General features: G+C 57.7%; 2 protein-coding genes across 2 annotated transcripts in view; both read left to right on the forward strand.

Annotated features, from left to right (window-relative positions):
- Nucleotides 1-9403: 9403 nt before the first annotated feature.
- On the forward strand, nt 9404-13183 carry CRIP1 (cysteine rich protein 1). Its single transcript, XM_009983076.2, has 5 exons — nt 9404-9466; nt 12049-12143; nt 12264-12321; nt 12457-12504; nt 12827-13183. Exons 1-4 carry the CDS (start codon nt 9427-9429, stop codon nt 12495-12497), a joined length of 234 nt encoding a protein of 77 aa, XP_009981378.1. The 5' UTR covers nt 9404-9426; the 3' UTR covers nt 12498-12504; nt 12827-13183.
- Nucleotides 13184-21677: 8494 nt separating this feature from the next.
- The window catches only part of TEDC1 (tubulin epsilon and delta complex 1), a 74322-nt gene continuing 70436 nt past the window's right edge, over nt 21678-25563 (forward strand). Inside the window, 2 exon segments of the mRNA XM_086617707.1 lie at nt 21678-22154; nt 23103-23181. Of these exon segments, the coding sequence (XP_086473833.1) occupies nt 21678-22154; nt 23103-23181 (556 nt within the window).

Raw genomic sequence — 25563 nt, forward strand, 5'->3', positions numbered from 1 at the left:
GCCTGCTTCCCAGAGCCACAGATTTCTCACTGTTGTTATTTATAAGCGGTTGTAAATGTGCCCCTTGCTTTGGAGAATGACACGTGCCCCCCAGTCTCACCCGTCCCCCCTGTGCACACCCGGCCCCTCTGCTGTCCAGGAGTTCGGGGAGGGGGCTGGTGCAGGGGATCCGCTGGGGCAGCCAGCCCTAGGGTGCCAGCACCCCGCTCTCCCCGGGCTCCCTGCACCGCCGCGGGGCTGACTTTTGTTATTTGCTGACAATAAAGGTTTTGAGAGATGCGTTGTGCGGCTCAGCTCTGGGAGGAGTGGGGGGAAGCTGTGTGCGCCATGTAGCATCCCCCCGGTCTTGGGACAGTGTGGGGACCCTGCTGCTACTGTCCTGCCCCAGCTTGGCTCCCCTGGGGCAGGACAGAGCAGCCCAACCCTGGACGAGCTTTAGCTGCCCAGGCCAGAGCTGCTGCTCTTGGTGCAGCACAAGCCATGGCTCCTCAGAGGCTGTGAGCAGGATGGGCTTGTAGGAGGCTGTGCTGGCTCTGCAGGTGGGACAGGATGGAACAGGACAGGATGGAATGGGATGGGATGGGTTCCTCTCCAGCTTTGCAGGGTGGAAAACCAAGAGTGGGATGTTACATAGCAGGTGACACTGTTCCCCCCAGACCTGGGTTGCTGAGCACGCACAGCACCTGAGCGGGGCTGCTGGTGGGAAAGCCCAGCCCAGCGGCAGTGCAGCAGGAATGCAGTGTGGGGGCACGGACCACAATCCCCCCCCAACCCCTGGGAGCTGCCGTGTCCCTGAGCAGATACCAGCCCCGCTGCCAGGCCTAGTTTTAGACATCCAGCTATTCCCCCTAGGAGCTCGGTGTCTGGAAAACATGGCGTGGAGCCTGGGGCTGCCAAGGCAAACACCAGCTCTGGGAACTGCTGCTCTGGCTCATCCCCTCTGGCAGGTTCTTGCAAGGGCCTGTTGGGCTGCCAGTTGGCTGTGCCCCCTGGGGACGCAGGCACCCTGCCGGCTCCATTTGCTGGTGAAAACAGGAACCTGGTGCCCCCTGCAATGTCTTGCACCCTTTTAGCAGCCCTGGAGCTGCTCCATCACCATGCAGGAGAAGGGTGGGTGGGTGCTGGCCACAGCCACGGGCCTCACTCCTTGCCCGGGCACAGCTGAGGAGCACAGCTGGTGCTGCAGAACGGGAATGCTGGCTCTGCCTGTGTGTCCTGCCTGTGGTGGCATCCCCCAGGCCCAGGCAGCCGGCAGAGCAGTGAGCACAGGATCCACAGGTTTTCCCACTCCCAGCAGTGATCCCAGCCGCACACAGCCTTTTCCCAGGCAGCAGTGCAGTTCCTGCGCCGGGAAACAGGCTCTGTGTGTTCGTGTTTTGGTGAGGTTTCTATAGAGACTTGACCCCTCTGATGACTTAGGGGCCGAGGCTGCTGCGTAAATCAGAGCAGTGTCACTCTGCTAGCTCCTTCCCCGAGCTGAGCCCTTTTATCCAAACTTTGCCAAGTTTGCCACATGTAGCAGCAGTGGTGCTGGGGTGGCAGGTCCCCATTGCCCACCCGGGACCCAGCACAGCTGCCAGTGATGCCCTTGGCATGAATCCAGATCTCGTTGCAACCCTTATTCACCATCATTAATTAACGAGCTTAATGTGCCAGCCTTTTCACTCGCCTGTAGCAATCCCGTGCAGCAGGGAGCTTCCCCAATGGGCTGATTTTCTTCCCTACTGCCCTACCTGTGGCTTACAGGGATTTCCCCTCCCCAGCACCCTCCTAAACCTGCAGTCCTGACAGCATCCTTGCCCTGGGCACTGGCCTTGGCCCCTTGACAGGGGTGGGAGCAGCAGACCCCCTCCCTAGTGCCTCCTGGTGGAATGCTGGCTGCAGGAGGGAGCTGAGACCCAGAGCGTGGCCAGGGTGGGCTGGGAAGGAGCTGGTGCAGGGCTGCTGGGGCTAGCAGAACCAGTGCTCTTCAGATAGGGAGGGAGGCAGTTTGGGGGTGGGAGGGGGTGCCCAGATAGCTGGTACCTGAGTTAGTTCTGGATGTGAAGAGATACGGGGCAGGGCAGGTACAGCACCTCGGCTGCAGCTTGCTCCCAGGCGGCAGCTGTCAAGTGCAGGATTTTAGTTTAGTTTGGGGCTGGCTTTTTCTTTTTTTTTCCCCTCCTTTCTTTTTTTTTTTTTTTTTTTTGCATAAATTTTCTTTTCCCCATGAGAGTTTTACTGAGGCAATGCAATGAAATTAAAAATAGACAAAATTCAGCTCTGCTACATGAAGGGGTGCTGGGAGCCCGCATCCATCACAGCTTCCTGCCGCCCCAAAGGGACAACCCAGCTGCTCGGACTCCACGTGAGTGATATCTCCTCACTGTCCCCTCACCCTGATGTGGTGAGGGGGCTGGGCACCTCATGGCCGAAGGTGGCCCCCAGGTACAGCCGGTACCCACAGGATGGGTGTTAAAAGCAGGAAGCTGCAGGATATAGCAGAGCTTTGGGATCCCACACGGGCTTATCTGTGTGTGTGCCGAGGGGCTGGGGCTGTCCCTGTGCTGCCAGGTCGGTGTTGGGACCGGGGCACCGACAGTGGCAGTTTGCTCAAGCAGAGAAGCCCGGTGCATTTTTGTATTTATTTTTGGGAGGCCTATGTGAGCTGAAAATGCTCCTTTACTTGAGGCTTGGAAAACATCCTTCCCCTCGGGGATGTCAAGTATTTTTTTTTTTTTTTCAGCTCAGACTTGCTAGTGGGATAAAAAAGTTGGAGGGCTCTGGTGATTACAGACATGCTCTCCAGGGTACGGAGGAAAACAGAGAACAAAGTGGATACAGCTTTGCTTGGAAATCCCCCAAGCCCTATGAACTCTTCCTGGGCAATTACCCTCTCTGGCTCCCAGCTTTCCTGGGAGCCAGCGGAGCTCAGCAGGGAGCCGAGCCTTATAGCTCCTCGCTGGGTGTGGGGCAGGAATCCCACCGGCTGCCACGATGCACCAGTGGTCAACCTGTTCTGAGGCAGTCCGGGCGACGGGTGCCAGACCGGGTACCCCCAAGCTGCGGGAGGAGCAGGATTGTCACCTTGTGGTGTTTCTCAACAGGAGGCTGAGGGCTCCTGTGCCACCAGAAACGGGGCTGCACCCCTCACGCTGTCATTAGTGACCCAGGAAAGGGACCGTCAGTGTATGGAGCCTGGTCCCGGAGGGGCACGGCAGGCTGCACACACGCAAAAAGCACCAAGGAAGGGACTTGGTGGGGGTAGGAGTGAGGAGGGCAGCCCTGTGCTACCACATCTGAGCTAGTCCGTGCAGGGAAGGGACTTGCAACCATGGTGGTGCGGAGGGGCTCCCGAAACGCAGGGAGATGGCAGGACAGCAGGCTGTGGCTGGCAGCATGGCTCTGACGTGCCGGGGGCTGGAGCAGCATAGTTGGGCAGCGAAGCGAGACGGATTTAAAGCATTTGCTGGGAAGTCAGTAAATGGGAGCCAAAAGGGATGAAGTGCTGGAAGATGTGATTTAAGATGGGATATTAAAAGCGACCCAGTGAGCACAGCTTGCTTCTGTGAGGGCCAAGAACCAGCTCCAATACTCCCTAAGTCAGTGGCGTGGCTCTCGCTGGCTTGGCCGGGCTTTGGCTCGGCCCCAGAGGGAGGTTAAAGTACTGAGTGTAAATACTGGAGAGGGTGTAGGAGAGCAGGCAGGGCTGAAGGAGGAGGAACAGCATGAAACCAAGCAGAGGAGGATTTGGGCTGTAATTCCCCCTGCTGGTGCAGACTCCGGCCATGGCGCTGGCTGGGAAGGTGCTGGCTCCATCCCTCAGCAGCTCCCCAGCTTGTTGCTGCCTGGGGGCATCCGTGAGGGAATTTCCCCCCAGTATGTAGGCTGGGCTCTGCAGCAGCCTGTCTATCACCAGTCGGTGTCCAGGTGGGGTGAGAAGCTGGGAGACTGCCCTGGGGTTGGTGAGGAGGGCTCCTGGAGTGTCCTGGGGCTGTTTGCTGGAGGAAGAGTACCTGGGCTGGTGAGGCAGAAGTGTCCACACTGCCAATGGGTGTGAAAACCTGCAGCTCCTCTTGCTCTGTCCTGACCCTCTGTCTTGTTCAGGTAAGGCAGTGCGGAGCACCTACATCCTGCTCCCCTTGCCACCACGGTGTGATCACGCTGGCAGGGAGAGCAAACACCTCTGTACCCCTTCCCCTCCACCTCACCTCCAGTGAATTTTTAACCAGGAATAAAAAGGTGTGGTGTCAACAGCCTGGACCCAGCCCAGGGCAAATGGTGCCACTGGACAAGTGCCCGTGTCAGGGCAGGGCTGGGGAGGTGGGCCCTGGCACTGGTCCCCTGTGCAGTGCCCGCGCTCCCCAACAGCCCCCAGCACTGGTTTGCATCTCTGCAGCAGGCAGAGGCGATGCCTCATGGGTGCTGGGCAGCTTCCCAAAGCAGCGGGCGTTGCTTCCTCCACGATCCTGGCTGGATGCGATAGCCACAACAGAAACAGCCGGGGCTGTGCCAGGAAAATGCACCAAAGCCGCCCCCGGCAGGATTTAGCCAGGAGGTTTCCTTGGGCTTCTGCTACTGGAAAGCTTGCAGAGCAGATGGTAGCGGAGATTTTGGTGAGACCATACGCAGGGAGACTGAGGGAACAGTGCCTGGATGGAATCAGAGGAGATTTTTCCATATAGCTGGGACTTGGAGGGATTGGAAAGGTGGGCGAGGGTAACTGCGCTCTTCTGTCCCATGGATGGAAATTCCAGATGCATCCTGGCGTGGCCCTGCACCGGCAGCCCCATGCTCTCCCGGCAGCCGGGCTCACCCCATCCCCGTTGAGCGCCTGTGCCACGCGGCAGCTCCTCGCCGGGCCCTGAGCTGGCCCCGGGGCTCTTCTGTTTGTTATTGCTCGCGCGGTGTAACATTAACCGCGTGATATTAATTCACACCCGGCTCTTGCAGCTGAGAGCTGACCTGACAACTGGCTGCTGCGGGCAGCCAGCTGCCTTAACCGGCCTGGAAATGTTTTTACAGTTTCTGCTAGAAACAGCCGTGTGATTGCCCATGCCCATGGTGGGCTGGACTCTGCACCGCATCCAGGAGGGCAGCGAGCACAGATTTTTGGCATGGCAGTGAGCGTGGTTCGCAGGCTCAGACCATTCGGGGCTTTACAGCACCAGTGGCACCGTGCTGGTGGGTGTGCTGGGCTCCCCTGCCAGCATCCCACCGGGTGGCCCTTTCTGAGCCCCTTCCCCAAGTCCCTCGCTCCTGCTGCCTTTCCCCCTGCCGTCCTGTTCCCAATTACTCCCAGCCATCGGCTGCCTGTCAGCTTTATGAAGACATACCCCAGAGTTTTTCCTTAGGGTGTAATTTGTCCTGACAGCCACCTTCATGCTGTTGTTTTCCTGGCCGGCGGGTAATGGGATTAGCCATGTGCAAATCCGGAGGTGATGGAAGGTGAGTGGGTGGGAGAGTGTGCTGGTCCCTGCCACCGGGTACCCCATGCCACTTCACTGTGCCATGGAACCAGCATCTCACAGGCCTTTTGATGGGCTGATGCATCTGACAGCTCCCCCCAGCCCCTGCTGGGCTTTTTTTGAGCCGCCCTATAATTTTCTTGTCAAATTAGGGTCCCGCGTTGGGCTGGGCAGGGCATATTTTACAACAAATCATCTTGGCTGAGCGGGCCCTTCACTTGCACAAGTGTGGGTTGAAATATGGCCAGGGAGGGAGGTTTTGCAGGACTCACAGTTGTGTGAGCACCGGGGGAATGCTGGCCGTGCCTCCAGCCCACCGCTGCCCCACACACCCTGCCAGCGCAGCACCCTGCTGCCGCCCCAGGATTTTCCTCTGTCATGTTTTCTGCAGGAGGGATCCCAGCTCGGGAAGATCCAGGGCTGGGGAAGAAGTTAGATGAGGTGTCCTAACCCTTGGAGCAGAGCGCTGCCAGCCTCCAGGTTGTGCCTTCACTGGTGCATCAGCTTCCCACCCGTGCTGGCGTGCTCGGGGGGCTGTGCAGAGAGAGGCGTGAGAGCCCCGGCCCAGCTCTGCGGAGAGGGGGCAGGAGGGGGGCCGGGAGCTGCCGCCCTGGCAGATGGGCTGGTTTGCTATGCGGAAATAGCTGTTTTTTCTTGCTGTGTTAGCAAAACAAACCCAAATCGGCTTATGTTACTCGCCCTGCCGGCTAAAACGCCTGTGACTTTTCCAGTCATTACTCCAGTAACCACAGGGAGCCAGGTTGCTCGAGGGGCATATTTGGGCAGGCAGCGTGTGCCCACAGCTCTGGCATGCCCGGGAGCTCCCACCTTGCAACCCTGCCCTGGGAGTTCGGGAGACTCTTGGGAGGTCCTTGAGGGCTGTGAGGACCCTGCACCAAATATGCCGCAGAGGGACCTGGGGGAGCTGGCGCTGGCTCTTGCCTGTGCTTGCTGAAGGACGGGGGCAGGGACCCTGCCCTGCCCGTGACAACGGCACCCAAACAAACAAACGGGACAGCCCAGGTTCTTCTGAGGGCTGTTGCTATGTCATTGAGGAGCACTGGCGCCTGATGCTCTGGGATGGAGCCTCACCCACAGATTGATACCAGAGGGCACAGACAGCTGAGGCGTGCTCTGCTCTAATGGTTAAATTAGCTGGAACAAGGTCTCCAGATAAGATAACGCTGTGGTTTGCTGAGGAGGCTGTTCTCTGTTGGCGTTGGCTGGGTTGTTGCCCTGGCAGGATGTGAACCTTGCTTTGAAGTGATGCTCAGGCTGGGACCTGGCTTTATTGAAGACACCACCCCTGCCCCTCTCATCCTGCTCCCTGGAGCCATCTCTGCCCAGCACCAGAGCTCGCCCGTTGCCTGCCCTTGTCCATGTCTGCAGGCACAGAGCTGTGGGCAGCATCTCACTGCAGAGGGGTGAGCTGGTTGCTGCTCACTGCCACTTTGGGACAGCTCGCAGGCAGTCGTGGCATAGTTTTAGTTCCTGAGGGGACCCTGGATGGCAGAAGGAGTGGTGACTCCAAATGTTGGGCTGCTGTGGTGTTTCCAGCCAGCTCCCTCCAGCATGGGCCGGCAAGAGCTCAGTTTATTGCCCCACCATGGTGAGCTGATGGGTTTCACACACCAGCATTAGGAGTGTTTATGGACTCACTCCCCATAAAACGAGTAAGAGGCTGCATCCCATGGGCTCCCAAGGTGCTGCTGTGCTCTGGGAGCACCTGCAGCCCTTCCTTCCTCCCTCCCTCTCCACCGATGCTCCCTCACTAAGACGGCTTTGCCGTGCTGCCCTGCGTGCCCACTGATCCATGGGATGAGGGCAGTGGCGATGAGCAGGATGCATGCACAGCCTCAGTGTGGGGGGCTCCTAACAGTCATGACAACATTCACCCCGATATTGGCTCACCGTAATTCCCAAAGCTTTGCACGGCATGCCACGCGCTGACCCCATGCTTCGGCTCACCCCTTCGTAAAGCAGGCTGGGGGCAGCCCAAGGCGTGCACATCCCCACAGTGGGGCTCACCAGTCTAAACCGGGGGGCTGAGGAGGTGGCTGCCAGGTGTAAAGCCTTGTGCGGGCAGCGCTGGCAGAAAGCAGCGTGCGGCTCGGCAGTGCCGGCTTTGTGAGAGCTGCCGCCGGTTTTGTGCCTGCTCTGTTGTGTGACCAGTGTCCAGTAGTAAGTGCATGGGGGAAGTGCGGAGAGGGGGCGGCTGGGCTCTGCTTCAGCCAGGTCAGTTGATGTGTGGTGCCATGGACTGCCCTGGCTGGGACAGGAGCTTTCCTGCTGCAAGCTGAGTGGTCCGTGGCAACCGACCGCAGGGCTGGACCAGCTGGAGGAGACCTGCGAGAGGCTGTTTTTCCGCTGCCGTCGGCACAAAACCGGCCTTAAAAGGGAGCACAGCTGAAGATGGCTGTCCTAGCCAGGCAGTGGCCTCAAAGCAGCCTGGCACTGTGTGGGAGGGGAAGCAGGGCCTCCGGAGACAGGAGAGGACATGCCTTGTGCCCTGTATCTCATCAGGGTGCCAGCTGCACCTCATGTGGTGCAGGGAGGGAGACCTGGCCCAGGCAATGCAGCCGGGCACTTGTGGGGTGCTATGGCTCAGTGCAGGGGGATGTGGGATGGCTGAAATACAGTGCTTGCATATGTGTGGTGCCTCAGGGTGGGAAGGACAGGGTGGAGGCAGCAGCCCTTGCAGGACACCTCTCTCCTCCCATGCTGTAGGACCCTGTCTCAGCTGGACTCGTGCCTTAGCCAGGAGCTTCCCAGCGATGCCCCTGCCAGCGCGGGCTGCTGACCACCCTGCTGAGCCCAGTGTGTCCTTGCAGCAGCGTGCTGAGGTGCTCTCCAGCCTGCGGTGGGGCTGCCGGCAGGAGAGGTGAGGCTGGGAGCAAGGGCAGCAGAGGGGAGCATCAGTGGAATGAGGGCTCCTGCTGGGAAGGGAGGCTGGAGCCATGCCAGGTCATAAAGCAATCCCAGCTGAACCATGAGCCGCACCTCTGGGCACAGCTTGCCACCTCCGCGCCTGCACCCATGGGTGGGCTCCAGCGTCAACAGGACCCTGTTAGTGCAGGTGAGGGGTGCTCTGCTTTTCAGGAGGCAGACGCTAGGCGTCCTGGCGCTGAGTTTCACAAGGCCTCATGACCTTTGCAGCACAGCAATGTGCCCTCGGGAGGATTGTTTCATACAAAACAGACCTTTGGATAGGCTTTTCATTTCCTTCACAGCCAAGCACAAAGGAACAGCAAGTCCTCCCTCAAAAGAAAACGACAACAGTCAGCGATGCAGATGGGCTGGCTCTTCGTGGTGCGCAGAGCTGTGTCCTACACCCACGCCATTCCCGAGGTCCTGCAAAAGGGGAATTACAGTCCTATAACTGCCTTCTGCTTCATCTCGTAACCCAAACTTGCCCACGGGCAGGAGACACTGTCTGAGAGTCGACTTTTACACTCCTTTGGGAGAAACAGATCTGTGCTCGGAGGTGGTGAGCCCTAGTGGTCAGCACCCCATGAATCTTCGTCTGGGAGCACGGTTAATTGGCAGATGCCAATCACACTTCCAGCGGGGCTCTCTGCCACCCGCACAGCACAAGCGTGGGCAGGGAGCAGGGAGGGAGCCAGGGTGCAGAGAGGGTAGGGCTGCAGGGGGTGTGGCGTGCAGCGGATGTAGGGGTGCAAGAGCTACAGGGGTGCAAGGAGCGTGGGGTCAAAGGGTGCAAAGGGCATGGGGCTGCAAAGGATGAAAGGGATTTTGGGTGCAGGGGATGCTGGAGCGGGTGCAGGGCTGCAAAGGGTGCAGGGCTCCGGCCCGGGAGACCCTGCAGGGCTGTGTCCCGGGCGGGTGTCTCCAGCTGCGGGCGGAGCCGCACATCTGGGCGGGGCGGGGCGGGGCGGGGCGGGCGGGCAGTGACTCCGGCGGGGCCGGCGCGGAGCATCCCAGAGCCGGTGCGAGCGGCGCCCCGAGCCGAGCCGAGACCATGCCCAAGTGCCCCCGCTGCCAGAAGGAGGTCTACTTCGGTAAGGGCTTCCTGCTCCCTCCCTGGCCGCCTCCACCCCGCTGGGACCGGCGCCTCGATGCTGCACCCCGCCGGGCTTCGGGTCCCCAGGGCATCCTGGTGCTTACAGGTCCCTGTGCCCCAATTTTGTGGGTCCCCGGGGTTCCCCGGGTGGGTGACCCTGTAAGTCCACCCAAGGAGGTGCCTCGCTGCAGGGTGTGGGCAGCAGTGGGTACCCTCAGCCTGTAAACGGGGCCGTGGCACAGCCTGGCAGCTCGACCCTGGTTCCTTCCCAGCATTGCCCACAGCCCGGTGCCGAGGCAGGCAGCTCGGCCAGCCCTGAGGACTGCTCAGCTTGGAGCCCAAAAGCCTGGGCACGTTCCTCGTGTCACTCGTGTGACTGGGGTTGGTGGGTTGCCCACATGTTGTCCTGTGTGGTTTAGCACGGTGAGATAACAGGCAGCCCTGGGGTGTTCTTTTTAAGCCCTGTTGGGCTGCTGTGTGCCGCTGGGCTTCAGGCAGATGTCCTCCCTCTGAGCTGGGGCCCCAAAGCTCCAGATTCCTGCTCCTTCTGGTGCCGTAGTCCCACAGTCCTGCCCAAGGATATTTGGGGTGGTTTGAGCCTCTTGCCCTGCTGACAGCAGCTGCTGGAACGGGCAGCGTCTGTCTGCCAGTTCCCTGGTTTAGCTGAACTTGAGGGGTTTTGCTGGAGCAGCTTATACGCGCTCCCTGCTTTTTAATTTACTAGAGATGAGGGATTGGGAACCCGAGTGCCGTCACTGACTTCTGCTCTCTCTGCCTTGTTTCTGCTCTGCTTGTGCGTGCGCCCCGACTTCTACTTGTGCTCTGCCGAAGAAACTGGAGGCTCGAACACAGGGGCTGCTCCCCCTGCCAAACAGCCGTGTCCATTCGTGACACCCACCCTGGGGAGGTGTGTGGGGGCTGGCGGGGGTGCTGCCTGGAGGGCTGCTGGGGATGTGGCTGCTGCGGCTGTGGAACGTCTCTGCCTAAGCTTCCACTCACTGCTTGCAGCCAGGCTTTGAGGTGGGGTTTTGGCACGATACAGTTTGTGGCTCCCTCCTGCAACCGAGGGTCCTGGGACACCTCGTTTACCCACATGGCTGGATACCAGGAGCTACCAAGGTGTTGGTGTCAGTTATTTGCCTTTCCCGTGTCCCTGTGGATTGCTTCAATCCCAGTCGGGGTGAGCTGGGTTTGCCGTGCCCGCAGGTGTGGCCGCGGAGACGTCGGGACAGAGCCGTTTGACCAAGGAGGGGTTTGGCCCTGCACTTATCAGGCTGCTCTTACGAAAACCATCTGTTGATGCAGAAGCTGAGGAGGGTTCAAAAGCTGCTAGAGGACCGAGCTTGCTGCCTGATTTCTTTTCCTGGAGATAAGGAGAGCTGGCAGAGGAGGCAGAGCAAGCCCTGCTCCGGGGCACCCTGGGGCTCTTGAAGCCTGGCAATCCTGCTTGGGTGTGCCTCAGGCTGCTTTCGGCCAAACCATGTCTGTAGAGAGCAGGGCTGAGGAGAAGATGACGCCGAGAGGGCTGGGGATGGGGTTTGCAGAGCCACCAACAGCTTTTCAGGGGAACGTCGCCTGTGTGGCTGAGAACAGGGGATGCCCGCTGCAGCCAGCCTTGGCAGAGCTCTGAGGGCACAGCAGGCTCTTTGTGCTGCTGGGGCACGGCAGCGGGGCTGCCTCGTGACATTTGGGCGCTGCCCCCGCTCCCACCTCTGCAGCCGCCGGCTTGCTCCTTTCGTAAGCTGTCGTGGGCATATTTGGATTCCAAAAAAGAGGAGCTTCAGGCTGCTGAGGGCCCCCCAGGGCGCACGCTGCCAGCAGCGGCTCCGCGCCATTGCTCGACCTCCTTTTGCAGGCATGGGGAGAGTGCTCGGACATGGATCTGATGGGGTTCCTGTGGAAAGCTCTGCTTTATCACTTAATAAATGCCCAAGAGCGCAGCTGTCAATATGAAGATCACATGCGTCTGTAGAAAATATCTTCCTCCTCCACTGTGCCATAATTAAAAGCCACCCTGTTCTCCATAAAAACGTCCTGGCCCAGCAAACAGCATGTTATCCCCTCTGTGGCTGCCTGAACCCTGGCCAAGCTCTGCTCTGTTTTGCTGTGGTGGATGCAGAATCGGAGCTGTGGCTGGAATGCCAGAAGTGGGAGGGGACTGGTTTGAGTTGGGGCAGGGCATGGCGATGTTCACTGCCTCACTCCTCACCAGCATCCCCTCTTCACCCCTGCTAGCTCTAGTGATCGCTTGGGCTTCAGCTAGCTGGGGAGAAATTTATCCCCTTGCAGGCTGATGTTGGAAGCAGGGAGGAGCCCAAATCTTTGGGAGATGGATAGAAGTTGGTCTGCCTGCATGGATGTGGTGGTGTCACCCTGGGTGGTTTTGGATCTGGGCACCTGGATGTGCACGGTGATGTACGTGCACAGCGAGTGTTTGGGTTTGAAACCTGGTTCTCTCTGTCCTGGGCAAACAGACTTGAGAAAATGCCCAAAAGTGCCCTCCCTAAGGTTGGTGACACGGAGGCCAATCTGCCAAAACCCATTCAGTGCCTCACCTAACCCATCTCCTTCCCATGGCAGCCGAGAAGGTGACTTCTCTGGGGAAGGACTGGCACCGGCCCTGCTTGAGATGCGAGAAGTGTAACAAGACCCTGACATCGGGAGGCCATGCAGAGGTGAGGTTTGCCGCCCAGGAGGTCCTTGTCCCTTGCAGTCAGGACCTGCAGGAGGGGTGGGATGGGCAGAGATGGAGCTGAAGGGCCATCAGGGCTGATGCTCTTTCTCTCTCCCCGCAGCACGACGGCAAGCCGTACTGCAACCACCCCTGCTACGCTGCCTTGTTCGGGCCCAAAGGTAGGGTCGCTGTGGCTGGGGTTGTGGGAGGGAGGGAGGGAAGGGGGCTCGGGGCTCCTGTCTCCCGGCATGGCACATCCCTCGGTGCGCTCACCATCCCGCAGTGATGCTGACCCTGCTCTGACTCTCTTCCAGGGTTCGGCCGGGGAGGAGCCGAGAGCCACACGTTCAAGTAAACTTCAGGTTGGTGCCTTCCCTCAGAGCTCTCTTCCTGCCTCTGGCTCCATGGGCTGGCTGGGGCTGTCCCCGCTCCAGGCAAGCCGTGGTGTTTCTCTGGGCTGGCTGTGCCTCCCAGCCCTCAAACCTGCTCGGTGCCAGCTCCTCCTCTCTGCCAGCCCCAAGTGACCATCAGCACCCGCTTAGCTCAGGCAGCGGATGCCAAAGGCTTTTGCTTTGTGTCCTGTCGGCAATGACAGGGTCTGTCCCGGAGCACAGTTGTCCCCGGGATGTCTCCGCTCCCAGCCCTGCCTGACTTCACCCGCCCCTCTCTTCCATCCCTCTCCAGGTCTGATGGCCGGGGTTCCCAGCACAACCCGAAGACGGCACAAACGCACCGCGGCAGACATGCATTTTTGTTTCTAATTCACTCTGTACTAGACTAGCACGTTAAAAGCAATAAGTAACCAAGGCTGGGGCTGGTGCGGAGAGGGGCTCCACTTCAGGTGGAGTGCTGCCGGGGTGGAGGCTTTGGGACACCCTGCCAGATAGGAAATTTGGCTGGTATTGCTGAAGGCCACCTGGAGAGGAGACCACACCCTTCCGGCCAAAACCCAGCCCTGCTTCTGGCACCCAGCTCTTGTGGCTGGGCCCACAGTTGTATTCTCAGTCTTTAATAAACCCAGATCGAAAGATGCTTCCCCCATGCAGCAGCTGTGCCCTCTGTAACAGGGGTCCTGTGGGACTTATGAAGGACCCCACATGGCCTCTGGATTGAACCCCACACCATGTGATGGCTCCTTGTGCTTTTGCTCCAGGTGTGCGGGGGGTCCTGCCCTTGGCTGCCCACCCCAGGGGCTGCCTGAGCCTTGGGGGGGGGGGTGAGAGCAGCCCCCAGGTGCTGTGGGCACTGGGGCTGAGCATGCCCCAAGGGAAGGGGTGGTGGGTGTTGTGCCGGTGCTTGTCTGGGATCAGGGTCTCCCTGGGCTCAGGGGGAAGGTCCTACCCCACCCACGGCCTCACTGGGTCTGCGTCGTGACATTTGCAGAAGCCTAGAGTGTGGTGGCTCCCACCGTGAGCCACCTCTGGTTGCCCGCGGCTGTCTAGAAGTTAAAGCAGAGGCACGCAGTGCTGCTGGACGAGGGTCTGAGCCTGCGGACCTGAGGGCTCTGTGGCGCTCAGCAGCCTCCTGGCCGCGTCCCAGCCCCTGCCAGCGCCTGCTGGAAAACCGTGCCCATGGGCAGCCCCCACCTCTCTGCTCCTGGATCTGCGATGGCACTTTGCAGCCCTCGGTTGGGGCGGGGAGGTGTCTTGCTGGGAGGTGGTTGACTGTTGCATGGGGAAATCCTGGTGTTTGCTGCTTTGGCTCTGAGCAGCCACACGAACAGGCCAGCTAAGGCGGGAGTTTACCAGCGGTGCAGAGCTGGGAAAGCCGGCGGCTGGGAAAGCAAAGGTGCAGTATTACGGAGCGAGAGCTGGCTCGCAAGCGCTTCCCTCTTTCGTGTCTCATCCTCTTTGCCTCGCTGGAAGAACAGCTCTGACAGATGGAAAAGATGTCGACTTTAGGGATGTTTCTAAAATGGTTTCTTAACCATGTCTTTCCCTAAGCTGAACCACCTCATTTACATATTCAGAGATACTTCATAACACACTGAGATATTTTTGTCTGCGGTTTATACGTGCACTTCCTTAGAGACTGCTCTGCATCTTGCTGTCACACCAGCCTTCCCGGGACTTGGCCCAAACCCTCAGAGGTACATGTCCAATGTCAAAATCTTTGGTGTCAAAAGCAGCCCGATCTGATAGGCATCTTAAAGCTTATCCTATGTGCTCAATGCCAAAAGGCTCTGTACCTGCCAGGCACGCTGCAGTGGGACAAACCCCAGTGGGACAAACTTGCCCAGCTGGTGCTGCCTCGCCCACCCAGCGAGCACCACAAACGCAGGCGTCTGTGCCAAAGGCAAACCCTGGCTAGTGCTGTTTGGCCACCACCATGTCTCCCAGCCAGCCAGGGCTCACAGGGCCCCTGCCCACCCGCTCCCACCGCTGCCCTTGCCGGCAGCTTCCCGAGGATGCCAGAAGCCTCCTGGCCAGCGAGACATGGTCCCGCTCTGCTCTGCTGCTGGCACGCAGCCTGCCCCTGGGGCACAGGGGATATGGCTTTTCTCTGCAAACCGGGCTTCAAAGCGATCTAGTGATATAATCTCAGCAGCCTTGAGCATGCCAGTGACATAGCGCTTACCCTCAGCATTAAAAATAACGGCAAACAGGAGTCTCGTCATCCTCTGGGCTTGCATACGTGTCCAGCTGGGAAAGGGACCCATGAATTGGGCTCTTTCCCAACAGGGCCCTGCACCAAAGCTTTTCAGAAGCAGCTAATTCCAGGTGCAAGGGATCCAGCGAGAGGGCTGGAAAAGCAAGCGCTGCTCTGGGAGAGGCTGGGCTGACGCTGCAGCTGGGGTGGGAGGCAGCGTGTTGCCATTTGCGGGGTGCTGCCCACGGCTGCCATTGCTTCCATCTCTGCCACCGATTTGCAACGTGGATGTGGTGAATGGAGACAACACTCCCTGCTCTGGGTGCATGGAGGGACGTAGGAATTGAGCTGTGCAAGGTCTGTGCTGCCTCAGGAAACCTGCAAAGAAGCTAAACTTGATCCTGCAGCTGCTTCGCTCCGTGCTGCATGTAGAGGAGGGGGTTAAAAATTGGGAGTCCCTCAAGTGAGCTCTGCGGACAAGCCCTTGGGTATTGATTCCCATAAAGCTCCTTCTGACCGTCTCTGCCTGCCCTGCAACAGGCACTCCCTCCGAGATGGCGTTTAGCCGCAGGACTTGCTGTCGGGATCCTCCCTCCGAGCGCAGTGCTTGTACAAGTCACGCTCTCTGCCTGCTCCAGCCTTGACGCTGTGAGGTTGGGCAGTTCAGGCACGGGTCACATCCACGAGGAGCCTTGGTCAAAGAAAATACATAATAAATTGAGTTTTTAAACTCGCTTTGGTCTTTGGAGAGGAAGCAGAAACAGCTGTATCACATTTGGATAGGAAATCCGCACCCGAGCCAGGCGCAGCGAGGCTCGGCAGCGGCCGGCGTGCCGGGGAGGTGGGCTGTCAGCAGACACAGTTTTTTCTCCATTGAACAGTAAATCTCTGACCTGGAGCAGTGTGGCTTCCAGCACAGCTCGAGTGCGATGCTCTCGGCGCTGAGCCTCTGTGGGAGCTGGGGAAGCGCAGGGATGTCCCTCCCCTCCCAGTGTGGTGATGTCCTGGCTGTGCTGCTCCTGCAGCAGGGGAGCTGGTGAGAGCAGGATGCTCAGGGCAAATCCCAGCTTTTTTAGGGAGCGGCCAAGGGATGCTGGCTCAGTGTGCCATACCGCTTGCTCCCACCGCTCCTGAGGCAGAGAGAAGACCCTCGGGAGGTGGCTGGCAGCCCCCACGTCCTGCCTGGTCACCAGCCAGCAGCCACCAGGATATCATTGCCATCGCAGGTGCCCATCTGGGACAACAAAAGGTGTTCTGTGATCTCCAGCCTGGTGATGTCCAGCACAAAGGTCCCCTGTTTTGGTGACCTGAAACTCCACCGTTGCTGACCCCGGATGAAGGGGCTGTGCTTCCTCTGCCGTTATTTCAGAAGCTTGGGCTGAGATCAGTGAAGTTTGTGGATTGCGGGGCAATGGTTGCTATAAACACTTCATCACTGTCACGAAGAAACCAAACAACATCACCCGTTCCTCTGGCAGCTGGGTGTGGGCGAGCCTCAACGCCCTGGGCAGGGAAGCAGAAGAGGTTTTGGCAAAGAACAGGAAACACGTTGGGTTCAGAAACTAAACTGCTGCTGCTACCCACCCCAGCTCTGCAGCTTTCTGTACAGAAGGAAAAAAGGAGAGGAGGGCAGAAAGGGGGCTGGGGGGTCCTTTAGCTGATCTATAAGAGGTGGGGGTGTTGCTTCAGCCGCTGGTGAAGGCAGAGTGCAGGCAGGAGGGGCCAGTGTGGGTTCCCCAGCCCTGCGTCTTCCTCCCAGCACAGATGGGACAGACCTTAATCCGAAGCACAGGCCAGATGTGTCCCTGAGCTTGCAGCTGGTGAGAGGGATGGCTTAGGCTGGCAGCCTTACAGCAGGGTGCTGCCCTCAGCATCGTTCCTGGGGCTCTCCTTGGCAAAGGCAGCAGCCGCAGCCCAGGGACAGGGCCGTGTCCTGCCAGCGTGGCCATGTCCTGCCAGCTCATGTCTGGGCTAACGCATGCTGGGGAGCCGGTGGGTCTGGTTCAACACCGCCTCGCTGGGACCCCGTCCCCTGCCAGCTCTGCTGGGGACACTGATGTGACACCTTCAGGGACAGGCAGGGTGCAGGCAGGGTGGGCAGAGCATGGCACGGGGGCTGCGGCTGCAGGGGTTTCTGCTCTTCACTGCGCGGGGCTCATGGGGATGAAGCCGGTCTGTAACCGGGTGGTACCCAGCTCACCACTACTTTGGTATTTTTAAGGTTGATTTGTGTTAAACTCAAAGATCTCTGATATCTTTTAGGTTGAGAACGTGTCTGCTCATCTCTTAACACCTCATAAATCTGCCTTCTTATCTGGGCAATGGTAAGAGGGACCGTGTAGCTGACGTCGGGCAGCAGGAGCTCTGCAAGCGTGTGTGACGATCCAAGACTTCCTGGCCCAGCTCTGCAAAGCAGCAGGTTGGGGAAGCCCCGTCCTGGCAGAGCAAACAGCTTTGCAGAGGTGGCAAAGAGGGGATCAAACCTCCTTCCTGATGGGGAACAACATCTGCAGCAAATACTGAAGCAGCAGAAGACACTGAAGGCAGAGGGGCTCTGGGTGAGGGAGACGGCCAGGGGTGTAACGAGAAGCGGCCGAGACCATGAATCCTGGTCCTGGAGACTGAGGTCTACCCAGGGAGCGAGGAGAGGAGAGGACAGGCTGTTCCACCATCACCGTGTCCCCGGTGCTGATGATCCAGTGTTGGAGAGGAGCTGGGTGTGAAAAGCCCCGGGTACGTTTGCCAGATCGTGGGTGGCTTACCCCAGCAAGGAGCCTGAGAAGAAAGGTTGGCACCAGGCACTAGAGCTGTGTTTTGCTTTTGTGCCTCTTGTGTTATTTTCAAGGAAACAGGCAGAGTTTCCAAGGGGGAAGGTGTAAGAGCTCCGCACCAAAGCCTCTATCTTTCTTTGGTGAGTCTTGGGTTAAAGGCCGAGGGGGGAAGAGGGCAGAGGGAGTTTCCCTCTGTGCAGAGGAACGTCAACTTGGCTGTTTAAATAAAAAGGAAAGGGTGGAACTCTTGAGAACTGAGAATTGCAAGATCTCAGATCTTTTTTTTCTAATGCTTCCCAATTACTAATCATACTGAAAGTGCAGACCCCGCATCAGAGGGCCTGAAACGCCAACGCCCATCTTAGGCATCCAACTGCTGGGAGCTGACCTTGAATTTTGATGCTACAGCCCACACACACGCCTGTTGCAGACTAATTCATTGTGTCCAGGAAAACCTGCAGAAGACTGTTTGTGTAGCCGCTACGGTTCCTCCCGGGGACCCCGTGATCTGTGAGTGTTGCATGATGCGACTCGGCGTGCCAACCGTGTGCTGGCCATCCCAGCAGCATCAGCACCCTACAGCAAGGAGATGCCTGTTTGTGACCTGACGTGGCTGCTCTGAGCGTGCTGATGGCTGGACTACGTCAGCAGAGATCCCAGGGTGGACAGTCTGGAAGGCGCTGTCCTCTCCCCTGCCAGGGAGAGCTGCTCAGCTGATGGACACATGAGCCCACAACGGCTCATCAGCAGCAGATGCTGGGGATGCTCCGTGCTGGTGGGAGCTGGGATCCCTGACTCTTCTGCAGGTGGTGCAGGGCCGAGCACCGCTGCCCTGCCCTGCTCCAAGGGTGCTCTGCCTTCGCGGCCCCCGTGCCACTCTGCTCCTTCCTGCCACCATGGCCGGCGTCCCAGTGAGGGGAGGAACCATCTGTACAAAAGAGCCGGAAAGGCGTTGGGAAGGAGCTGGAAATGTTTGCAATCGGAAGTGGTGCAGCCTGCCTGATCTGCTCAGGGTTTGAAACGCTATGGCTGCCCAAAGCCTCCCTTGCACGGGCACGGAGAGCAGGTGCACTCTGCTGTGATGTCTGCTGAGCCGCCATCACCGCTGCGGGGAGGAGAGGGGAGAGGAGAGAGGATAGAGAAGGGGAGAGGAGCTCTGGCTGCCCTGAGCTGGCAGCAGAGCTTGGGAAGCACTGATGCACGGCCAGAGAGTCTAGCCGGGAGACAGGCTGGCTCCTGCCTGCGTCTTCACGGGGATAAAAGCATGAAAAAAAAAACCCACAAAAGAGCAAAGTTTTTTTTTTTCCCAGAAAAGCTCACACCTTCCCCTTAGGGCTGGGCAGCAGTGACGTGAGGAAGTGGAGCTGCTGCTGGAGCGAGCAGAGATGGCCGTTATCGCATACAATCTGCATGAGGCAATGGGATGCGGCTGTCATCTCCGGCAACGGCCGCAAACAGTGGGGCCGTCTGCGGCGGAGGGTTACCATGGTGCGGGTGCAAACAGGCGCCCTCGGCCGCGGCTGAGTCACCCAGGGCGGAAATGACCCCAGCTGACACATCGCGCCAAAATAACGTCCGGCTGCACGGCTGCGCAGTGTCACGCCAGCCCGGGGAACCGAGATGGAGCAAAGCCCGGTGACCCCTCCCCAGGCATAGCATCCCTGGCCTCTCAGTGCCCACCCGGACCTTTCCGTCCCATTGTGGTCCCCACGGCTGCTCCCACTACTGGGGCAACCCACAGCTCGGCTCCTCTCGAAATTGCCCCAGTGCCAGGGCAGAGCTGGGGGGCCTGGAGGAGCAGTCAGGTGGGTCGAGCTGGGCTCTTGGAGGCTTCCACTGGTCTTGAGACCTCCCAGGTGCACACGGTCACACCAGAGTGGTGTGCTGATGTCAGCCAGTCGTCGCTTGTTAGCGTCCATAAGTTCCTGTGGGGCTGGGGCTCGGGACAGGGGAGGCGAGGGTGGCTGGGATGCAGCGGGGCAGGGGCTTTGCTCCCGTGGGGTGGCATTGCCACCACTGCTAGGACAGCACACCAGGTCCGTCAGACTGCCACCTCCTTCATCTGTCCGCAGCACAAGGTCCATCTCTGCAGCCGGAAACCGTCGCTTTCCCATCGCCTTCTCCCACCCTGGGAAAGCCGCCCAGGCAGCCGGCAGAGCAGATAAGTGGGGCCTCGCATGCTGGGACCGAGCCCCGCCGTGCTGTGCTGCGCCGGAGAGGCTGGGATTTGCCGCCTGGTGTCTGACTTGCCCGTGGCCAGGTGCCAACCGTCCACAGCACCAGGCGCCTTGTGTCAGCTGCGCCCACAGGGCTGCGTGCCGAAGGAGCCGCGGGGCTGGGGACCAGGGGCAGCCGGCCGTGGGGGTGGCCAGCCCGGCTCCGGGGCACCGCAGGGCTGGTCCAGCCAGCAGGGATGGAGAGGCGGCACGGGGGCTCTCGGCGTGCTGGGACGGCATGCATCCCGGCCACCGCTCCCGTGCCAGGTGACGATGCTTGCTGGCCAGGGTCTGACACCTTGGCTGGGGGACAGGAGCCCAAAGAGGGGGCAATGGGCAGGACCACCCACTGGTGCATGCACGGTGCTGCAGGAGAGCCCTTGTCCCAGCAGCAGCAAAGCAGGCAGCTGCCCTGGGAAGAAAAGGCCTAGACAGAGGAATGTGTGTGGGGACAGGGATGGCTTTGAGCAGGGTTTATGGAGTGGTCAAGAAAACACAGGAAATTGGCTCCAGCTGAAGGTCCTCCTGCCCGGAGACTGCAGTGGGGACGGGAAAATAGACAAGCGATGTGTCATGGAGGGACCAGACAGCACCCGATAGCAGCAAGGTATGGAAAGCCGAGAAGGATGCCAAAGACAGCAGAGGATTATCCAGGTCCGATAAGGCTCTGAGCAATAAAAAAGAACTTCATGGGCTGTTGGGAACCAGAGGCAAGGAACCGTATGGAGGTGCCAAACCTGTTAGGAAGGAGAACAAAGAAGGGGATAGAGATTGTTGAGCTAGCACTGGGTGAGGGATAAGGAAAACGCTTTCCAGGCCATTAGGAATGAAGGAGGATGTGAGACAACAGCTGCTAGAGGAGATATTTTAAAAATCCTTAAGCCTGGATAACTCACACCCAGGGGTCCTTTCAGGGCCGGCTGGAGCAGCAGCCAGGATCTGCGGGACCAGGAGAGCACTAATGCGGTGCTTGGTGTTGGAAAGGGCCGTGTTCCCCGGCACAGGGGTGGGAGGCAGGAGAGGCAGCAGCCAGGATCTGCGGGACCAGGAGAGCACTAATGCGGTGCTTGGTTTTGGAAAGGGCCGTGTTCCCCGGCACAGGGGTGGGAGGCAGGAGAGGCAGCAACCAGAGGGAGAGAGTGCAAATGCAGTTCACGTTAACAAGGGGGCTTTGCTGAAAGTCTTGTTGGACCAACACAATTTCTTTCCTCATTGCGAGCAGCCGTTTGGCTGCGAGAGGCTGCTCCATAGCTGGAAGGAATTTCATGTGTCGTTGCATGGTGTTCAGATGTAGGGGAAAAAAAGGGAAAAGCATCATGCTAGATCCATGGATTGCACATTAAATGGGATATGAACTGGGTAATTGGCCAAGAAACCATCAGCAGGTGGGGGTTTTGAGGTCTTATGCACAGGCATAGGCAGTCCTGGTTCTGGAGGATTCCTGCTGTGCTGGTGGAGCAGACCGGCGTCCCTGGCACGCACCGGTGGTGGCCCTTCTGTACTGCCGGCAGCAGGAATCCATCTCCGCGCCAGGTTTCTGCCATGTAAACCCAGCCAATAGCTGGACTTTTGTCTCAGTGACTCAGGCTACCTCCCAAACGGCAGAATCGTTTCTCCCCCTCTGCCCTCCCAAGGATTAATCTCTGAGACTGCTTCAATTAAGAGTTTATACTCCCGGGGACCCGAGCTGCCTGCCTCACACCCCACTGAACTGAGAGGAAGGCAGGAAGCTGGGGATTGGAGATGAGCCCCTGCTGCCAAACCGTGCGCTCTCCCATCGGCCGAGAAGCCATCTCTCGATCTGACAGCAGCAGGGGTGTATTTTTAGAAAAGCTGGAGCTGGGGTTTTCCGATAACTCTTGCAGTCAGGCAGGGTGGGGGGAAGCTTGCAGGGGTCGCTCGGGGTTTTCGGCTGGGTGGGAGACCCGGGGGAGGCTGAGGGTGAGCCTGCCTTGCTTCATGCTGGTGGCAAGAGGTGACCTGGCACATGTGCCACCCCTGGGCGCTTCCCGCTCGGGTCACCTCCCGGGGAGGGCAAGAAGTGAGTTTCCTGCCCCGAGGCGTGAGCAAAGGGAGAGCAAACGACGGGCAGCGCCGTGCGCGACCAACATCCCGGGAGAACGCCGCGGGGACACGCGGTTCCAGCGCGTGCAAGCGCCGGCGGCGCAGCGCGCCCTCCCGGCCGCCAGGGGGCGCCGCAGCGGGCGGGCTCGGCGGAAGGGCGAGGGGCCGCCCCCGCGGAGCTGCGCATGCGCCCGCCGCGCGCCGGCAGAGGGCGGGAAGCGGCGGTGAAGCGCGATGCGGCGGCAGCCGGAGCAGCAGCGGCGGGGTCGGGCGCTGCCGGCTGCCGTCGGGGCGCTGTGCCGGGCCCTGCCGCCCCGTGCCCGGCCTGCCCCCGACACCTTCCGCCGCGCCAGGTTCGACCGGCCGCAGGCGGTGAGCGTGGGCCGCCCCGGGGCGCCGTTTGGCGGCGGCCCCCGCCGTTGCCTAGCGACCGCCCCGGCGCCGCGTGCGGGGCCGTGTCCGGGGCGGGCGGGGATCCCCGTGCGGCGCCCGGTGCCGGGTGGGGATGGACGAGAACACCCCAGCGGGTCTGGACGCCTGCGCGAGGCCGAGGCCCGGATGGGGAGGTTTCTGTGTTGCGTGACTGCAAACTCGCTGCTCGTGAAAGGGCTTTGTCTTCTGGTGGCTTTAACTTAAAGCTTGGTATTTCACCGTGGTTTGCAGCACTCTTTCTAGTGTTTGCTGAGGTTTGCTTCCCTTTATTGTACACTGATGGGTCTTTCCGCTTCTGGGCTTTACAGGGTGATGCTTGTGAGGTCTCCAGCTCACACACAGGGTCTCCACTTGCTCAGTTGGCTATTTTAAGCATTTTATGAGTATTGACTGAAATTTCTACTGTAGGAGTCACTGTTTCAGTTTGTCAGTGTGCTGTCCTAGGGTGGCCAAGAAATGATTTCCAGTCCCAACTCTGTGCTGCCTTTTGTTTGTGAGTTTTTGCTATCGTTGTAGTCAGATCTCTTCAGTGTCTTTAAGTGCTGGTTAGACCATAGATGAGTTGTGCCATATGTGGCTATATCAGAGCGGATATTTTGGAAGCCATGCTCTTGTGTGCATGTGCCTTGGACTGCAGGGAGAAGTCCTGGGTCTTGCTGTACAGCTAGCATTAGTAGCCCTCATCTTTCTGAGTGAACTTCACTGCAGGTAGCGTTCATAAGACAGCTAATACATGAACCTGCCTGATTCAGCAGTGTTGGCAGGGTGCAGGTGTGCTCTTCCATGCAACAGCTGATGCTCAGATATGGGTTTGATTGCCTAACGAGGGCTAAATATATGGTGGATCTTTTGCCTGCTGAGCTTCCTCTACCTCTCTTTCTTTTGCAGAGCCTGGATTTCTGGAGGTTGCTCTACACTCTTCTGAAACAAATCCACGGAGGCAAGTGGACTGAGTCTGATGTCATAGGTAACCTAGTCAGTCTGGTTGACTGTGTGACTTCCATCTGTCCCAGGGAACTACTGGGACTGGTTTTGTAAGCGTCTTTTCTTTGGCTCTTTGCTCCCTGTCAGAAATATTCCATTTTGAATAACTTAGCTTATGCCACTGACTCCTGCTGTTGCAGCACAGATGTCCAGGCAGGTTTGCTCCTCTTTGGCTTGCTTTGTCCAGGAAACTGGGATGTTTTTATGTCTGCTAGGTGCTCTTGCTTCCTTTTGACATTTCTCTGCCGGCAAATCTCTGCAATGTTCTTGTGTGTTCTCAGCATCTGTGGACCTAGTTACAGAAATAGATCTGTTTTTCCTTTGACGCCTTCTTTCCCTGTTCCAGATATGATACATGATTCTGCAGTTTATTTTCTATCAACTCTGATGTCAGGGCTGCGAATCGTAGCATGTGAACCATAAAGGCAGTGTTTTGGATGGAAGTTCTAGACAAAACAAGAAGTAAAGTGTGTGTGAATGTTTTAGAGGGACCATGAATATCTCTGTGGACAGGACCACTACTCCAGAGGGAAGCTGAATGCGGGTTGGCTTCTCACAATGACAGGGCACTAGTTACTTCTTAAAAGCATGTTATTCCAAGTATGATACTACTCCCCAGGCTTACCTCTTGAAACGTGTCTGTCTAGAGCCCTTTCATTGTCGGAAGAAGTTTAGAGAATGGGATTGTCTGTTATGGACAGAGGTCTCCTCAGGTTGAAACCACTTGAAATCTGCTTTTGCCCTTAAAAGAAAAAAAAACTAAACAACATTGTTTAAGCCCCTGAAGAGCTGGGAATCTGACGTCTCTGTAAATGGAGTTAAAAAAAGCTAAGCATTGTGGATGATATTCTCAAGGAGTGTGGAGCAAAAGCAGCATAGTTTTGCTGGTGGCTCAGCAGGAAATCAGCATGCTTGTGTGTTACTCGCAGGACTGCTATTTTTCATTCAGCTGTTTTTGCTTTTCCACTCATCCACAATCTGCTGTGTATGGTAAGTCAATTTATTGGCTGTCTCCTGCTGCTTTGTGGAGGTGGTTCTGCACAAGTGCAACCTCATTGAATCCTGACTGCTCTCATGTTAGTTGCTTGTAGCATTTGGAGATAGGATTTCCCTGTGCATGTGGCAGGTAGCTGGCTCTAGAGAGGGCAAACCCAGCCTCTGCTGGTAGATTGTGAGGTAGGAATGTGTGGTTCTGCTCAGAACTACTGAGCTGATTTTTAAGAAACTTGTTTTGCCGTGACTCAGTGATTAAAACTGAAATTCAGGTTGGATATCTGTACTGTTTTTCCAGTTACAGTGATTACCTTTGCTTGGCCAAGTGAATGAGTTATCTGCTGTGAACATGATATTTTAATGCCTTTCTTCTCTGTCCCTGCTCTGGAGCACTTGTGGTCTTTCATGTATTTCTTTCATGGGAATGAGGTGGAAGCCTTGGGCATGAGACTAAATAACTTTCTCAGGTTTGCACAGGATCTTGTAGCACAAGAAAGGATTGAAACAGATTCCTCTAATCCATGTCTAGTGCTTTAGTCCAGGGATCAGGCTTTCCTTTCTTTGCTGTTTTTGTACAATCTCTTGATTATCTTAGCTAAAACAAGGAGAGCAGCAGTTGCCAAATCCCAGAGGAAGGTTGCGAAGACTCCTTCGGTATGAGAGGTAGTGTGTGCAAAGGAGCAGCCTTCTGGAAGAGAGAACCCAGACTGAAATGGTCTTGTACCCTTTTGTGTTTTTTTTTTTTAAGCTTAAAGTTTTTCCAAAGGAAGCAACGAGCTTTGGTAGTTTGTGTGTGTTGTTGGGGTCACAGTGGTTCTTATCACTGTTCTCTAGGGTGAGACTTACATTTCAAGGACTACGTGCCAGATATTGGGTCGTTTGCAGTTGTGGGGTGCTAGAAGAAGGCAATGCATTGCAAGGACAGAATGTTCTTACGGGTTTTTGCCAGTGGAAAAGGACAGATTTTTCCAGAAAACTTTTCCTTGGTCTGGGAATTCCTTTTTATCAGTCTTTAAAGTTACACCCTAATGTGTGTTTCTGTTTGGAGTTAGTACTTCTCGTTAGTCAGTTTCTGATCTGATCTTGTCATATAGGTGAATTTTAGAGATGAAAATTTGTTTTGAATAGAACAGCTACTAGTCCTTCTGTTGTTACGGTTGTGATATGATATTGTTTAGAAAAACTTTCTGCATCATGTTTTTAAATCATTGAGGTGTTTTATTGCCTAGCTAGCAGAAAATATGCGCTTGAAAATATGTGATTGAAAGATCACGTGAAAAAAATCCACACGGTTTGATGTTTTAAAATGTAGCAACTGTTGCATTCTTGCAAGAAGAAACCAGAAGCCCCACTGAAGCCTGCCAGTCAGTGG

The sequence above is a fragment of the Tauraco erythrolophus genome, chromosome 10, assembly GCF_009769465.1.
Source record: "Tauraco erythrolophus isolate bTauEry1 chromosome 10, bTauEry1.pri, whole genome shotgun sequence".
Classification (NCBI taxonomy): domain Eukaryota; kingdom Metazoa; phylum Chordata; class Aves; order Musophagiformes; family Musophagidae; genus Tauraco; species Tauraco erythrolophus.